This window comes from Nerophis ophidion, linkage group LG10 (genome assembly GCF_033978795.1).
Source record: "Nerophis ophidion isolate RoL-2023_Sa linkage group LG10, RoL_Noph_v1.0, whole genome shotgun sequence".
Classification (NCBI taxonomy): Eukaryota; Metazoa; Chordata; class Actinopteri; order Syngnathiformes; family Syngnathidae; genus Nerophis; species Nerophis ophidion.
The window spans coordinates 21,389,633-21,408,379 of NC_084620.1; the positions used below are offsets into that span (position 1 = coordinate 21,389,633).

An 18,747-nucleotide genomic window follows, 5' to 3' on the forward strand; every position below is an offset into this window, starting at 1 on the left:
GCCAAGTGCCCCCAGTGGCAGCTCCACGAAGCCAAGTGCCCCCAGTGGCAGCTCCACAACCAACGCCAAGTCCACGACCAACGCCAAGGCCTGCCACGTTGACGCGCCTGCCTCCTTGTTGGCCACGGATGTGGCTGCTACGTGGGCGTCCACCACGCCAAAGATGCCGACCTCGTCGGCCACAATCGTGGCCACTACGTGGTCGTCCGCCACGCCCTCCTCGTCGGCCACGGTTGTGGCCACTATGTGGTCGTCCGCCACGCCAAGGGGGTCGGCCACGGATATGGCCGTTCCCGGGTCGCCCACCTCGGTCCTCCACCCGTCGCCGCCACCTGACCTTTCCCCGTTGGATACGGGGACACGTGGTTTGGCGATCCACCGCCATGTCCCCCTCCCGCCCTCCCATGACTCTCGATCATAGTTTTTTTTTGTTTTGTTTTTGGACATCTGGGAGCTGTCTTTAACGGGGGGGGCTCTGTCACACCTATGGATCATGTTTTGTTTTGTCATGTAATGTTTTTGATTTAGGACTTTCAGTCACGTTTTGTACTTCCTGATTTTGTTTGCTTCCATGCCAACTCATTAGTTTTCACCTGTCACGTCCCTGTTCTCAGCCTCACACCTGTTTTCACTAATGATCAGAACTATTTAAGTCACTCTTTTTCTTGTCTTCGTCCTGGGATCTTCTCACACATGCGCACGCACCCGACCCATGGTGCAACTCCTTCATGTCCTTGTCCATAATTCCATGCCGTGTAAGTTTTTGTATTCATGCCATTGTGCTAGTTTTGTTTATAGTTTATTATTATTCATAGCCAATTATTTTTGTGCAAAGTCCTTTAGTTTATGTCCATCATTTCATGCCATCGAGCAGGTGTTTTTTTTCATGTTTGTAGTGTTTAGCCAAGTTTCTTCCTCCATTGTGAGCGCTTTTTCTTGTTTATTTGTTTATTAAATAAACCATGTACTTACATTCATGCCTGACTCGTCCCACATCATCCTAGCATCGAGGAAGCACAAACATCCACAGCCGGAGCCTGACAGTTGAGTGCTTTTTGGTATGGAGGGTTGGTTTGGTTGAATGATTTCCTGTCTGATAACAGGACTGACAGTCTCCTGTTGATGCCGGCTGGGAAGTTCCTGGTTGTGACAGGAGGGTGGTTGCTGTCATGGTGTGCATATTGTAATGTGGTGTCGGGCTTTGTAAATGGCCAATAGGTGTTGTCGCTCAGGTTGAGTGTTACATCCAGGAATTTTACAGTGTGTTTGTTTGCCTCAATTGTGATCCTTAGTTCATTATTTTAGAAAATGCAACATATTTCTTTTTTGTTGTTTTCCAAAGCTCTCGGTCAGGCATTTGAAACGGCCAGTCCGTTGTCTCTGTATAGTCCAATTTTACTCCTAATTTTGTGAGTTGCGGGAATAGGAAGCTTCCTAGTTCACATGTTTCGGACCAGTCATAACTTCCCATTGTTAGACCACTGGACCATTCACCGTAACAATGGGAAGTTATAAACTTGCTAAATTCCTCTTTGATAGGTAGGCCCGTATGTCGATGTGTATTCAAACTGATAGGGCCGAATATATTTGCATATGTGGATATGGGGAGTGTCAGTGCCTATTTCGCTCTCAATACGCTGAGGAAATGGGTTCCAACATTAGCACGGCTGTCATCATGGCAATGTAAAATCACATGATAAAATAATTCCTCATTCGTGTAGCCTCTATGCATATCTTGGTAAATTGTCTCCTCTTTAGTTGTGCCCGTACATTAGCCTGCTAAGCATGCTCTACACTCCTTTCACCAGTATAACCATTGCTACCGTTTATTGAGCTTTGTTTTACTCTTTGTTGTCTGATAGGAGTGACAATAACTTGTTGTAATATTGTAAGCAGGAAGGACGTACTTCTTCCTTAAAATAGCCTAATTTCTGTGTAAAATGTGTTAGTTAGAGATTTGTTATTGACTAAACGCATGTCTATTCAGTTATTATGGTCACAGCACCTCAACCCCTAGTATAGGGGTCGTCAACCCGCGGCTCCGGAGCCGCATGCGCCTCTTCGGTCACTCTGATGTGGACTCAGCTGCATAATAACCGACCCCCCCGATTATTTCGGGGGGTTTCCAGAGTTTTGTGCCTCTCCCCGGAATCACTTGGCGACAACATTCTGCGATCTTCACCCAGTCTATAAAATTGAGTGCGTGCCGTGATGGCAATGCTTTTAACTTCCTTTTTAACATGTCGTTGCGCCCGCTTTTACACAAAGCTATCTGCTTGTCGGCCGGTCGCATGCTATATGCAGCTCTTGACAACTCACGCAAATATCTGCAAGGCATACTTGTTCAACAGCCATACAGGGTTGAGGGTTGTTATATAAACAACTTTAACACTCTTACTAATATGCGCCACACTGTGAACCCACACCAAACAGGAATGACAAACACATTTTGGGAGAACATCTGCACTGTAAGACAACATAAACACAGCAGTACATATACCCAGAATCCCATGCATCCCTGACTCTTCCTGGCTACAATATACACACCCGCTAGCACCAAACCCGACCCACCTCAAACGACGCACGGGGGGGGGGGGTTTGGTGCTAGCTGGTGTGTATATTTTAGCCAGGAAGAGTTGGGGATGCATGGGATTCTGGGTATTTGTACTAGTGTGGGTTCACAGTGTGGCATATATTTGTAAAAGTGTTAAAGTTGTTTAAAAGGGCACTCTCAGTGTAACCTGTATGGCTGTTGAACAAGTGTGTCTTGCAGCGGTGTGCGTGCGTCTGCCGAAGCCACATGCAACATGGAACTGGGCTGGTAAGCTGTTTGTGCATGTTGTAGAGGGCGTTAAAAGCAGCGCTATCATAGCACTCCCTTATTATTGTTTTTTTGATGAATATCATCAGAATAGTTACTTTGAGTATTCGGGAACCTCCGGAAAATATGGGAGGGTTGGCAAGGGTAATGCTTTTATTTATAAATGGTTGATTTATATAGGCTAGTAAGGTACCTTACCAGCCTATATAAATCAACCATTTATAAATACACGTCAGTAGGCTAAATGAACCTCTTCAACAAAAGTGTAATGCTGTCAAGCGGCATTCATGTAAAACTTGCGGGCCGCACTAACATTACATTTTCTCATTAAGGTGCGGGCCGCGTGTCTGAGACCCCTGGTATATACATAGCACAAAGCAAAAAAAAAAAAACACAACTCTGTATGCAGTGTTATTTCATTTTAAATTTCAAAAGAGTTTCGCGGCTCCCATTGTTTTGTTTATTTTGTGAAACGAGTCAAAATGGCTCTTTGAGAGGTAAAGGTTGCGGACCCCTGCCCTAGTAAAAGGCAGTGGAAGTTTGAAATTCTTTGGAGTAGCCCAGTTTATCTAGCTGGATTTGGCTGCGTATCTGGCAACCTTAGTCAGGCAGAGAGGGACGGGACGACATAATTTAGACCGTGATTGCGGTACCATGTCTGGCCACTTATATTATATATGAAACGTTTAATTTTTTCTATTTGTGTATTTTCTCTGTATTGTTAAAATGCTCATGTGCATAGGTGAAGGAAAATTCAAGATAGCGTCACTGTCATAGAATGTACACATATATATATATGTATATATATATATATATATATATATATATATATATATATATATATATATATATATATATATATATATATATATATATAATCTATCACTACCTTATTGAGTCTTTACAATGAAAAAGTATAGTCAATATTTCAGAATAATTCCTACCAATATATTAATGTTGTTGTTTATAATGATCCAAATCTTATTTAATAACTAATACCAGTGATTGTTTCCTCGAAAAAGCAAAACAGTTTTAAAAGCAAAGGTGAAGGAAAATTCAAGAGAGCGTCACTGTCATAGAATGTATATATATGTATATAGGGACGGCGTGGCGCAGTGGCAGAGTGGCCGTGCGCAACCCGAGGGTCCCTGGTTCAAATCCCACCTGGTACCAACCTCGTCACGTCCGTTGTGTCCTGAGCAAGACACTTCACCCTTGCTCCTGATGGGTGCTGGTTGGCGCCTTGCATGGCAGCTCCCTCCATCAGTGTGTGAATGTGTGTGTGAATGGGTAAATGTGGAAGTAGTGTCAAAGCACTTTGAGTACCTTGAAGGTAGAAAAGCGCTATACAAGTACAACCCATTTATCATTTATATATATATATATATAAATATATATATACATACATATATATATATGTATGTATATATATATATACATATATATAAATATATACATATATATGTATACATACACATATATACAGTGTATATATATATATATATATATATATATATATATATATATATATATATATATATATATAAATCTATCACTACCTTATTGAGTCTTTACAATGAAAAAAATATAGTCAATATTTCAGAAGGATTCCTACCAATATATTAATGTTGTTGTTTATAATTATCCAAATCTTATCTAATAGCTAATACCAGTGATTGTTTCCTCGAAAAAACAAAACAGTTTTAAAAGCAAACAAACTATAGGAGCCATTTTTTTTAACAACTCTTTGAAAAGAATGGCTCCCTTCAGAGAGCCACAAATCCAATCTCAAATTGAAATATTTTTCAGACGTGATCACGCAAATAATACTGCATTATGGAAGACTGTGTAATATATGATAATTAAATATTTTTTTTGTCAGCAATGTAGCACTTTTATCACAATAAATGACACAATCAAAAAACACTCTGACCACTCGTGATACAATCATACAAATATATTAGTTTGTTTTATTAATTTATATCCAATAATATTTCTCCCTTGACTTTGTGTAAGTTATTATATAAATAAATGCAAGGGGTGTTTACAGGTAAGAGCTCAAAGAGTAAATAGAGGGCAAATACTGTTTCTTTGTGTCCAGTAAATGATGTGAAGCATGCAAGCTTGGCATCCCGCTTTTGTAACTTTACACCCCATCCCCATTTCCCACTCCCCATTCCTGCACAATGTGTCTTTCTTCTCAACCTTTTTGTTGGGGCAGTGTCCAGCATTGGTTACCAATCGACCGCTATCAGTTAGAGCTGTTGCACCCCCGCCACATTGTCATGGGTATACTTCTATAGAAAGATTTAGATGTATATATATTTTTTGCCTGGTTGTATACAAAAATAGTGTCATTGTAGCTTTGATAGCTGGAAGACTAAAGCGCTCTTTTTGCATTTGGAAGACAATGATCTCTTGGAAGTCTCTTTTTGTCACAAGTGTCCATGCAGTACAAAGAACAAAAATAATCCGTCAAGAATCGATGAATGACACATACAAGTAATGGTATGAAGTGTGTAACAGGAGGTGTGCAGTCAAAATCAGGTGACGAGGTAAAAGATTAGGAGGTCAGCCAGGTGATTCTAGCAGATCAGGAGGAAGACAGTCATTGCTTTTCTTTTTCTTTCCATCCCACCTTTGAGGGCCAAACAAAATACTCCAAATGAATGAAAACAACATACACAGGAAACAACAAAGTGACAATCATTCATAAACTAAACAAAATGTAAAATGGACTGCATTGACACACAGATGACTTATTGTGCTGTATCTGCTTGGGAGTCCCTGCAATGTGTGTGTGTGTGTGTGTGTGTGTGTGCGTGTGTGTGTGTGTGTGTGTGTGTGTGTGTGTGTGTGTGTGTGCGTGTGTGCGTGTGTGTGTGTGTGTGTATGTGCGTGTGTGTGTGTAAAGGTCACTCGTGTAACCACATCGGTGCTGACATAATGCAACACAGTACATGTCAGTCCCATATGTAGTTACAATAATAATAATAATGACGTATGGTGGCGAGCTTAAAGTCTAATAATGAACAAAAAAAACTCAGAGGACAGCGTCACTCTTTTGTCAGTGCTGCCCCTCCCTCCACTACCTTCTCTTTTTTTGGTGTGTTTTCTGCTGCATTGCAGATGTGGCGAAGGGACTCCACCTCAAAGTAAAGCATGCGCGCCCATACACACTCACACACCAAAGGGTAAAAAAAAAAAGTAAACACTTGCACATATTCAATATCAATATTAATCTGCACATGCCTTCTCCTTCCTCCATTCCACACTCCCCCCATCCCAGACATAGTGATGGCTGCACCTTGTTAATAGTGTTTATTGCTTTTTTTGTCCAAGGACTCGTGGTCATTGATTCTCCCCCAACTCACACAATACCCAAAGATGCACTTTACTGTATATGGTCCTACACACTTACACACAAACACGTACACACCAACCAGGTTACCATTCAAGATGTGGAACTCCCACAGGATGGAAAGCCTCTCTCGCTCAGCCCAGGATGACCCTAGATGCAGTCTGCTCAGCAAGCATGGCAAGGAGTGACTGAGGCGTTTAACCTCTATATCCAAACGTAATAGCTACAGCTCTCCCACCTTCTTTCGCATCCCCTGAAAGCAATGACAAATCCAAATGCACCTTGTCTAAATCACTGACACTCCACACCAGCAGGGGGAGGCCTGAAGCCAAACAGAAATGACACCCACTTATGTTTTAAAGCATTAAAAACACATAGGGTACACACCTGATGTGCTATTTTCCTTTTGTTTTTGCATCAAAACCAACAAAAAGGAAGTTTTCTGTTTTTTCTTTAGCCCCCTGCCCATCACATCCCACCTCAATCCCTTTAAACTCCAAAAATCATTGCATGCTTTCCATTATACATCGTTACACTGACACTTCTTATACTTATTTCTTGACTTGAAATTCCCTCCTGAGTCACAAACAACAAGCTGCTATATGCCCTTTACAGCTTATTGCCTCTTTATTAAAAGAAAGTTAGCGCTGAAAACAACAATCATAAGAAAATATTGCAACATAGATGTCCCAGCCGTTAGAATGAAATAGTTATGGCTATGTGAACATTTTCTCTCTTTTTTTTCTTTTTATATCACAGTTAAATCTTCCGCACTGCAATCCAAGCAGTATCTGACGACGGTCTTAATTCTGTTCTTGTAGCGTCCCCGTTTAATTAAACATTTGTGTAATTACTTTGTGAAGAATAGTCAAACATTTAATGGACTTAGTGATCCATGGGGGATGACTGGTCAAACATGGCAACCTGAAGGTCTACTTAGCCATTTAATTAAGGTTTTAAGTGCTTCCGCGGGGTGTGAAAGTACTGTTTTAATAATTACTGGCATGGAACAAATGTAACAATAATGGCAATGTTTAATGGGTTAATTGAATGCAAAGTAAAACGCCTTTATATTTCGTCCTTTCTTGCGCAGTCACTGAGGAAATATTGCTAACATTACATGTATCCATGATTTGGGGAATAAAGTAAAGGGATCTCTATAGGGTAGTCTTTCATATGTCAGTAATTAGACATTTGTTTCTCATCTCAATGATTTGTGTGTCAGTCATTTCAATTTTGCTTCAAACATGTCATCAACATACAAGCAAAAATATAACAAGTATACCATTTTATCATCTGCTAATTGTAATCTTCCTCAACAGTCTAAAGCTTCACATCACTACGCCGCCTTGTGTGTATTTGTTAGGGAAATCATTTATACTGTATCAAGTGCGTTTGTATGAATGCACAATGTACTGAGGATGCTTTCTACGCTTCTCATTAAAGAGTTGACGGATGCCAATCAACTCTATTAACACTGAGTAGAAAATTGAGTACATCTCACAAACTCAACAAATCAGACTTGTGGTAAATGGAACGCACATGCATGCACACACACACACACACACACACACACACACACACACACACACACACACACACACACACACACACACACACACACACACACACACACACACACACACACACACGCACGCACATACACACAAATAGGGCCACGGTAAAACTTCCAGACATGCATAGATGACGCAGATGGCTGTAGAACCAGTCAAACCAAAACCACGTTCTACCATTGCACTCGTGAGAAACACCAGGAAGATTCGGCTGCTGGACCAACTGGGAAATATAGTTAATGATTATGACAAGAAAGCATCTGATTCCGGGGTTTCCCCTAGATTGCCAAGATATCTGTGACGGTGGGGGCGTGGTTAAGGGCCTGGGTATGGACGTGGTCAGTATGACGCCATTACATTATTTGCGATGATGCATTGTCTTTAAAAAGGCAAAAAAATGTATACATACATACATAGATATATTGAAAATGTGTTAATAATTCTATGAAAATATGTTTTTCTTAAATATCGTTTTGCATGATTTTTGAATTGTACAATGTAATTGGTTGTAGCGATTTCGCCAATCCTTTCAGTCCTTTTTTTTTATTATTATTTTTTTTATATTAAAATCAAAAACAAATCTAGCATTTATTCCTGGTGTTATTGTAAACTGTACTCATGTTTAGAAATTATCTTGTCGCTCTTTGTCCGTGACAAAAAGCGAACTGCGGTGAGTCTGCAGTTTGTTATTCTTATAGCCAAACATGTCTGTTTATTTCCGTACATGACCTTCTCGACTACAACTGTTGCCTTCATCACGTTACAAACTCTAAGGAAGGCAACAGTTTTAGCCGAAACCGTCAGGTACGGAAATAAACACACAGGTGTAGCTATAAGAATAACAAATTCAATAACTATTTGAAGACCTAATGAACCTTTTTGGATTGCAGCGAGTCTGACGTCACACTTGCTTTGCGCTGCGTGGAACCTTCCACTCCTTAAAAGCCGCCACTGTCATCTTAAATTGGGTAGATCACTGTTTATCTTGGATATATTAAAGTATGTCAACATTGCAGACATGCTTCCTCCGATCCAGACAACCCTTTGCATATGGCTTATGACATCACATTTGGGTTTGGCAGAGCTGTTCCGGTGACCAAAGTACGTAGTTTTTTGGCGGCCAGATTTTCGGTGCATCACTAATCAATAGTGCGCAACTAAAAGACTATATAAATCTCCATTCATACTGTAAATACCTGCTGGTGTTAATGTGTATGTTAGTGTGTTATGATGTTAATTTTTCCCATGGTTTGTGAACACACAGTGTTGGTGGAAAATGTCAAAGTGTTGTTGTGTGTACAGAGACAGATGTGTGTGCGCGGAGAAAATGCTTGTTGGAACTGGGCCCGTTGTTAGCATAAAATTGGCAATAAAATCTAAAAAGAGTATCAAACTTAGTGTGTCTTATGGACGCGGCAACACATTATATTATATTATTTAGTTTTCATGTAAAACTGCAAATTTTTAAGGTGTTGTGGCTAATATGTTGTCGTGGTGCACCGACACGATCAAATACATTAAGGGGAAACCCTGGATTCACCTCTTCCATATTATGATGCCTCTCTTTGAAGTTATTGCTTCCCAATTTTTTTTCACACCAAGGTTCGGACATTAAAGTGGACAGCAATTATTGTTTTGAGGCCTTGTACCCGTTATAGTAGCCAAAGAGTCTCAAAGGGATCCTTAATCTGGCAACTCTGTTCAGGTGTCCTTCGGGGGCTTCGTCCCTCCATTGTTTGTCTGTAAGCGCTAGGAAGATGAGGTTTTCGTTTTGGTTTCAGTGTCTTTCTTGCCATTCTGGAGCACAGGCGAGTCGCTGGATGTCTTGGGCGTCTTCCTGGGTGGACTCTGCTCAGCGACTTCGTGCAGGGACGGTTCTCTATACATGGCCACTAGAGGGTGAAGTGGTTATTCAATTACAATTACAATTCAATTGTCGCAACAAAAATAAGAAAACTGACTGTTTTTGTGCCAACCTTCAATGAGTTTAGGTAGAAAATGTGCAGCTCCCTTTGTCTTCTTGACACGGTTCCCCTTCATGACCTGCCCATCTCGGTTGATGCCGATGTACCAGGCCCGACCTGACTGTGTCTGTCTGTACAGGATGGACGAGTAGGTGACATAGTAGTTCTCAAACACACTCTCTTTGAACTTGCATTCTGGTGTGAAGTGTTCCTGAAAAAGACACACACACACGCACGCACGCACGCACGCATACACACACACACGCACACACATACAGGTAAAAGGTCAAAGGTGAAGAATAACACATTTGGAATAGGGGAATGTGGGGAAATAGAGCCAACATTTCATTATGACAGGGTTACTGGAGTGGGATTCTGAGGCCAGGATGCCATTTTTCATCCGCATGTCTTTACCTGAAACAAACTATCGGCTGGATCTCTTCCCCTCTATGGTCCAGCGACCCCGCTTTAGGCCTTCAGTACACAAACACACACATTTACACGCTTGTATTCGACAATACGTCAACACCGGGACATCCCACGCAAATACCTCCCTCCTCCCTCTATTTACTGCTCGCACGTTTCCTCTCTCTATGCCACATTCTGCCTCTCCTTGTTCACTTCATACCCTCTACTCGCATCCCTCCGTCATTTTGTAACCTTGTCGGGGAACAAACCAATTTGCAGGATTGATTTGGAGCCTTGATGTGACGGGTGAGCAGAAAAGACCTGAATAAGGACTTCACTCTCTCACTGCCTTCTGCTCTCTCCATCCTTCGTTTCCTCTCCCTCCTTCGCTGCTTGTCAGCCACAGTAGACCTGTTATCCATTGTAACACACATAAACATGCTCATTACACTGACTGGATTGCCCATTCCTTAATTACACCTAATTCCTTCAGGCCGCCATTATTTTTTTTGCCACCCATTTGCTTAACTTTAATAGCAGCCAGAGAAACTCTCCTCAGAGGATGTAATCTGATTTCTATCGTTAACCGCTTAAGCACTGCGTGTGTATAATGTATTTGTCTTGAAAATAACGACCCAAGTTTTGGCAAAGTCCAGGAAGTTTTCAATGTGATGCATCTTAACTTCAACCGCAATGTAGGGTTGCGAGAGATAAATCGATGCAACGATTTAACAAGCGAGCGATTTGGCTTCAACTACAATCATATCAGCTGTGTATTTTTAAGTCCATCGAGTGTAAAACCTTGGACGGAGCATTGCGCAAGACTAGCAAGCGGTTGACATTTTGTCTTTTAAAACAACGCGAGAGCCAAGAATGTCCGCAAAATAACTCATGCTCAGTTTTATGTGTAAATACAAGCACCGTCCACTGAAGCGTCTCTGCTATCAAGCTGGCAGCTAATATCCCTAAAAAGAGCAAAGCTGCTTCTAAGTCAGCAATCCTTTCCTCCATGGCAGTAAATAAGCTACGTTTCTTACAAGTACCACTGAAGGAAAAAACAGATACTACACATTGTAGGAGGATACAATACACCATGCTCACCGGCGTTAACAGCTAAAACAGAGTTTACCGCGGTGGGCCTATCGACACAAATGTTGACGGTAACAATACCAAGTATTATATGGTCAATTATACAGTGATTAGTTCAATTTCAAAATGTTAATCGTTTTTGTTCACAAACTCAGAAAATAAGTCCCTGGAAACAGGTGGACTTTAAGAGCAAAAACCAAATGGTTTCAATCTGAGCCAACTGTAGGAAACAATTTAAATATTTAATTGATATTATTAATCTACCATATTTTTTCAGATTGTATATGCAATCAAACATTTTTGAATATAAAATACTAGTGTCGGTATGAACATTACTGACCTATTGTATTCATCATCAAAGTTGTAGTATCACCAAAAACTAATGTAAAGTATTGAAACAACAGAAGAAATTATGTATTACATTTTCACAGAAGTGTAGACAGAACCATGTCCCAACTGAAAATAACAAGCTTTTTACAGCAAATTAACAAATAGATTATTATGTTATACTTTTTGATAAAATAATACAACATGAAATGACACAATATTACTGCATATGGCAGCAGCAAAATTAGGTGCCTTTGTAACCTGTTTTAAAAATGTTATTATTTATTAAATAACAAATAAAACATTGTTTAGCATATAGATTTTAGGCCATATCAGCCTTCCCTATCTTGGAGGTTCTTCAGGAAGTTGCAGTATGGTTGGTTTGTCTTGGAAGGTGTTTGATACGCTGATCGGAGTAGTTTTCATCAGCTCATGCTTACAAACTTAGATTGAAGAGCTCTGGTCTGAGTGCTTAGTGGCGAGGTCCAAACTACAAACCCCGTTTCGAAAAGAGTTGGGAAATTGTGTTAGATGTAAATATAAACGAAATACAATAATTTGCAAATCCTTTTCAATCCATATTCAATTTAATGCACTACAAAGACAAGATATTTGATGTTCAAACACATAAACTTTTTTTTTTTTGCAAATAATAATTAACTTAGAATTTCATGGCTGCAACACATGCCAAAGTAGTTGTGAAAGGGCATGTTCACTACAGTGTTACATCACCTTTTCTTTTAACGACACTCAATAAACGTTTGGAAACTGAGGAAACTAATTGTTGAAGCTTTGAAAGTGGAATTCTTTCTCATTCTTGTTTTATGTAGAGCTTCAGTCGTTCAACAGTCCGGGGTCTCCGCTACCGTATTTTATGCTTCATAATGCGCCACACATTTTCGATGGGAGACAGGTCTGGACCTCAGGCGGGCCAGGTAAGTACCCGCACTCTTTTACTATGAAACCACGCTGTTGTAACACGTGGCTTGGCATTGTCTTGCTGAAATAAACAGGGGCATCCATGATAACGTGGCTTGGATGACAACATATGTTGCTCCAAAACCTGTATGGACCTTTCAGCATTAATGGTGCCTTCACAGATGTGTAAGTTACCCCTAACTTGGGCACTAATACACCCCCATACCATCACAGATACTGGCTTTTGAACTTTGCGCCTATAACAATCCAGATGGTTATTTTCCTCTTTTATCTGGAGGACACCACGTCCACAGTTTCTAAATATAATTTGAAATGTGGACTCGTCAGTCCACAGAACACTTTTCACTTTGCATCAGTCCATCTCAGATGAGCTCGGGCCCAGCGAAGCCGGTGGCGTTTTTGGGTGTTGTTGATAAATGGGTTTTGCTTTGCATAGTAGAGTTTTAAATTGCACGTACAGATGTAGCGACCAACTGTAGTTACTGACAGTGGTTTTATGAAGTGGTTCTGAGCCCATGTGGTGATATCCTTTACACGCTGATGTCGATTTTTGATGCAGTACTGCCTGAGGGATCAAAGGTCCGTAATATCATCGCTTATGTGTAGTGATTTCTCTAAGTTCTCTGAACCTTTTGATGATTTTACAGACAGTCGATGGTAAAATCCTTAAATTCCTTGCAATAGCTCGTTGAGAAATGTTTTTCTAAAACTGTTTGATAATTTGCTTACAAATTGGTGACCCTCGCCCCATCCTTGTTTGTGAATTACTTAGCATTTCATGGAAGCTGCTTTCATACCCAATCATGGCACCCACCTGTTCTCAATTAGCCTGCACACCTGTGGGATGTTCCAAATAAGTGTTTCATGAGCATTCCTCAACTTTGAAATACTTATGGCCACCTTTCCCAACGTCTTTGTGACGTGTTGCTGGCATAACATTCTAAATTTAATGATTATTTGCACAACAAAAAATTATCAGTTTGAACATCAAATATGTTGTCTTTGTATCATATTCAATTGAATATGGGTTGAAAATGATTTGCAAATCATTGTATTTTGTTTATATTTACATATAACACAATTTCCCAACTCATATGGAAACGGGGTTTGTATTTAGGCTAAGCAAGAATAAGTTTGTTCTTTTGTGTAAAAATATACATAAATTAAACGTTTTTAACTGTAGAATTGAATCGGTATGTACACTCTATTGAATCGTATCTAATCGTTCTCACACTGTATCGAATCTTATCGGATTGTTTTCTTTTTAAAATACATTGTTTTTTAATTGTATCGTAACCCATTAATCCATGTGTTTTAAATCATCAATCACAGAGGTATACAACCCTCCCACAGTGATAAATATATGTATTTCTTTTTTACTACTCTGCTTTTTTAGCTGTTGTTCAAAGGGTGTTTGTAGTTTTGAATGCAATAAGTCAAAAAGTACACCATCTTCACCCTGTTAGGCCTTAGATGAAGGCACATTGCGTGAAGATTTAATAAAGCCCTCATGACTTTGCTCACACACTCCTCGCAGGGTGCCGTTAGCTGTGATACTTTGTGTGACAACACATTCATTTAGGAGGGCAAATTATTCACAGGACACGTTCAGGGGGGACAGACACACATCTGTCTGCCGAGCTTTTACTTTGACGAGCCGTCATGCCGATTTCATAATTTCCTTCTCAACAAACGATCAAGGGTCTCTATGACAGCCCTAGTCACCTTGAGCGTCTAACAGGATTGCAGAAGAGAGCCTGCACTCAATAATAATAATATAAAATGCAAGCTGTGAGGTCCATTAAATCTGCTGCAGTTCCTCTTGACTTCAGTAGGGGGTGCTCCAAACACACTGGCAGCTACAATGCATTAACATTGCATGGGCTCATTTCTGTGCAACTTGTTTATGCACTAAACCAGTGGTTCTCAAACTGGGGGGCCGTGTGACGAGAAGTTTTTTTAAACAAATAGTTTATTTATTTATTCATTATTTTTTTCGTACACATACATATGCAATTGTATTTAAAAACCCAGACAAGCATCACATAAACATGCTATAAAAAGAGGAATAAATAATGTCTCTTACGGCGGAACACCATCTCTTTGCCGACGTAATAAACAAATCGCGTTGTCCCGCTCACCCATCACGAGTTACGCCCACCGCAAATCAGAAAGCAGAAGACACAAACCGCGCTGAGTATCAGAAATTGCTAGCTACCCTAAATTCTAATCTTAAATCAACATTGAGGATGACTTAAGAGTGGCAGTATCAAGCCTGCAACCCTGCTTTGAAAAAAATGTGCAGTAGTGGGGGACCTTAGGGAGATTTTAGGGTGTGTTCGTTCACTTTTGTCTAAAAGCGCCAAATTAGGCACAGGTGTAGCTCAGGGCATACTTAAATGATTTGGCTAGGGCGCCCGCGCCGGTGACCTTTGGGGTCGTCACAGCGGCTGATCCAATATGGCCACCACCTGAACACGCTTTTGCCTCTGAATTTGAACCAGATGAGCTACAAATCCAAACTTTGTGTCTATTTCATGATTTTTTGACAATTATAAATATGATGGAAAAATCATCTTTATGATTGGGTGTATCTGGACACCTAATTAGCATATTTCCAAGATGGCGGCTATGTAAAAAGTAGGTGTTCCTTAACTTTTAATACTTTTTGGCAAACTATTTTTGTTCATCAGAAACATACTGGAATGATTAGATTTATGATCATTTATTTCCATATGTCATGTCTTTGTGATCATGTTTTGTTTAGTTGTGTTAGATTACTTCAAGACTCCTTTAGTTCTTGTTTTTTCACTCCATTGTTTTGTTTCCATGTCTACCAATCAGTTCACCTGTCCTCACGACTCACGCACCTTATTCGTTTGAACTCACGCACCTGTTTTCAAGCACCACAGCACTATTTAAGCTTATAGTTGCCAGGCAGTCAGCCTGGCGACATCATCCTCTACACACCCTTGCTCTTTGTTGATGATCCATGCTCTTATCTCGTTGCCCATAAGTTTTGTTATTCATGCCATAGTTTGCAAGTTTTGTTTTATGTCCATAGTTTGTTGTAGTAATAATTTTGTTTCATAGCCAAGTTTGTGTACCTCCTGTGTGAGCGCCTTTCGTTTGTTCCTTTTTTGAGTTACGATTGAAATATGTCGTTACCTTCACATCATGCCCGATCCAGTCACTTTGCACCTCGGGAAAACAAACCACACTAAAGTCCACGCCTTGACACCATGCACCAGGTTTTACTCATAACAATGCCCAAGTTACGGCCAATGTCTTCAGAATAGCAAAACGTCACTTGGAAATATGCAAATTACTGGTCTAGACACACCCCAAAATAGAAATGAGCATTCCAACATATTTGTAATTGTCAAAACACATGAAATAGACACCAAATTTACATTTTTAGCTTATCTGTTTCAAATGTTAGAGACACAAGCTATTATAAGTGGCGGCCATATTTGATTGGCCGCTGTGGCGACCCCAAAGGTCACCAGGGCGGGCGCCCTAGCTAAATCATTTAAGTATGCACCTGATTCATTTAAACTCACGCACCTGTTTTAAAGCACCACAGCACCATTTAAGCCTATAGTTGCCAGGCAGTCAGCCTGGCAACATCATCCTCTACACACCCTTGCTCCATGCTGATGAACCATGCTCTTTTCTCGTTCCCCATAAGTTTTGTTATTCATGCCATAGTTTGCAAGTTTTGTTTTATGTCCATAGTTTGTTGTAGTAATAACTTTGTTTCATAGCCAAGTTTTTGTACCTCCTCTGTGAGCGCCTTTCTTTTGTTCCTTTTTTGAGTTAAGATTAAAATATGTCGTTACCTTCACATCATGTCCGATCCTGTCACTTTGCACCTCGGGAAAACAAACCACACCAAAGTCCACGCCTTGACACCATGCATCAGGTTTTACTCATATCAATGCCCAAGTTACATCCAATGTCTTCAGAATAGCAAAACGCCACTTGGAAATATGCAAATTAGGGGTCTAGACACACCCCAAAATAAAAATGAGCATTTTAACATATTTCTAATTGTCAAAACACATGAAATAGACACCAAGTTTACATTTGTAGCTCATCCGTTTCAAATGTTAGACACACAAGCTATTATAAGTGGCAGCCATATTTGATTGGCCGCTGTGGCGACCCCAAAGGTCACCAGCGCGGGCGCCCTAGCTAAATCATTTAACTATGCCCTGAGCTATAACTGTGCCAAATTTGGCGCTTTTAGACAAAAGTGAACGAAAATATCCCTAAGGACCTCCACTACAGTGCAAAACAGGCTCATTGCAGCCACTAATGCTGTGATAAAACTTTTTTTTTAACAAGGTAACTGTTCATCTTTTTTACCAAATGGCTGCATTTTCTTTCATTTTTTGCACCGATTTTAAAGCAAGTTATATACTTTAAGATGTTTTATCTTTTTGGAAAATCCATTTATGTAATGTCAATAAATCTTAACCTGACTAATTCTGTGACTATTGTGGCTTTTACTGGCTTTTGTTTTTTTCATCTGAAAGGGGGCCTGACAGAAAAAGTTTAAAAACCACTACACTAAACCAAGCAGATATTAACTGAAACTTCCCCTTAACTTTCACATATTTGAGAACACGCTATCGTTACACAACTCAGCTTTTGGAGTTGTGTGCGTCCACTCATGCGCACCTGCATGGCAGAGGCCACCCAGCCGGCTCCATGTGACCTGTACACGCACACAAACAGTGACAGATGGATCTGTTGCCGGCCTCATCACTCACTCGCAAAGACACGAGAGGACTTGGGAGAGGAAAAGAAGAGACAAAATAATTAAGAGGGATGAAACTGGTGAAGTAGGCAAGGATTATGACGCACGCACGCACACACCTAAAGACATTAGTCAGCCATGTTCACACAACCGATATTAACAATAGGCTTCCTGTGTGCTCTGCTGGGAGATTGATTCAATGTAAGACCTCTGCACAAAGTCAATAGGCATTAGGCTGCAAAAACTGGATTTCTCTTTGATTGGACACAACGTGTGAGCAACTTCACTTGGAGCGAGTTAATTCAGGATTTTTAAGTCGCCTACTTATCGACCACATTCGAGAGGACAAATGTTTTTCACAGTATCAACAGGCTGCGATGAGGTGGCGAATTGTCCAGGGTGTACGCCGCCTTCCGCCCGATTGTAGCTGAGATAGGCACCCCCGCAACTCCAAAGGGAATAAGCGGTAGAAAATGGATGGATGGAGTATCAACAAGGGCACATTCATGTTTGTGTCACAGATGACCGAGAGGAGATTGACAGCCTTTAGAAAAGATTTAGTGCTAGATTCAGGAAAATAGTCCAGTTAATGGACATATTTGTAAAGTCAGGGCTGTACGGGGCCGCAAATTAACTCGCAAATGTGCCTAAAAAAGACCGTACCACTTGAAAAAATAGGGTATTTCAACCCTTTCATTGCATTTTGCTAATTTGAATCCGACTAAAGAAGTGCTAAAAATGGATATTATATAAGCTGACATCATTATTTACATCCAGAGCAGCCATCTTTGAAACGAACCCGGGAGTGGTGAGAATGCTTCATCTTTTCGAGTGGGAAATCCGACCTCAGGGGCGTTCCAGTTGAAATTCCAACTTCCAAGTACAAATAGAACTGAGCACTCAGTGGCGTCGCACGTCACTTTTAGAGGCGCCCACACACTGCTTATCACAACTTCATAATGCAAGATATTTGATGTTTTGTGAAGTAACACATTAATTAATTTCCCTATTAAATAATTACATTTATTAAAGAGTAATTATGTTAGTAATTACATTTTATTTGGGTAAATTAACAAGTTACTATACAAAATTACTTTTTAAAAGTACTTTTTGGAACACTGCCTGTCACACAGCATCATGAAGCAGTTGGTAGGTTGGCGTTCCTGGCTAAAATGTTTGTGTTTATCCATCCATCCATCCATTTTCTACCGCTTATTCCCTTTCGGGGTCACGGGGGGGCGCTGGCGCCTATCTCAGCTACAATCGGGCGAAAGGCAGGGTACACCCTGGACAAGTCGCCACCTCATCGCAGGGCCAACACAGATAGACAGACAACATTCACACTCACATTCACACACTAGGGCCAATTTAGTGTTGCCAATCAACCTATCCCCAGGTGCATGTCTTTGGAGGTGGGAGGAAGCCGGAGTACCCGGAGGGAACCCATAATGTTTACCAATAAAAAAGACACCATTGTTAAAGGTCAATTATTTTTAATG

General features: G+C 40.5%; 1 protein-coding gene across 2 annotated transcripts in view; it reads right to left on the minus strand.

Moving 5' to 3' along the window:
• Positions 1-7,198: 7,198 nt before the first annotated feature.
• Positions 7,199-18,747, minus strand: part of LOC133560376 (fibroblast growth factor 11-like) — a 120,331-nt gene continuing 108,782 nt past the window's right edge. For both annotated transcript variants that reach the window (XM_061912836.1, XM_061912835.1), the window contains 2 exons: positions 9,733-9,931; positions 7,199-9,648 (listed from right to left, as the gene is read on the minus strand). In XM_061912836.1, coding sequence (XP_061768820.1) covers positions 9,506-9,648; positions 9,733-9,931 — 342 coding nt within the window. In that variant the 3' untranslated portion in view covers positions 7,199-9,505. The remainder of the gene's footprint in view (positions 9,649-9,732; positions 9,932-18,747) is intronic.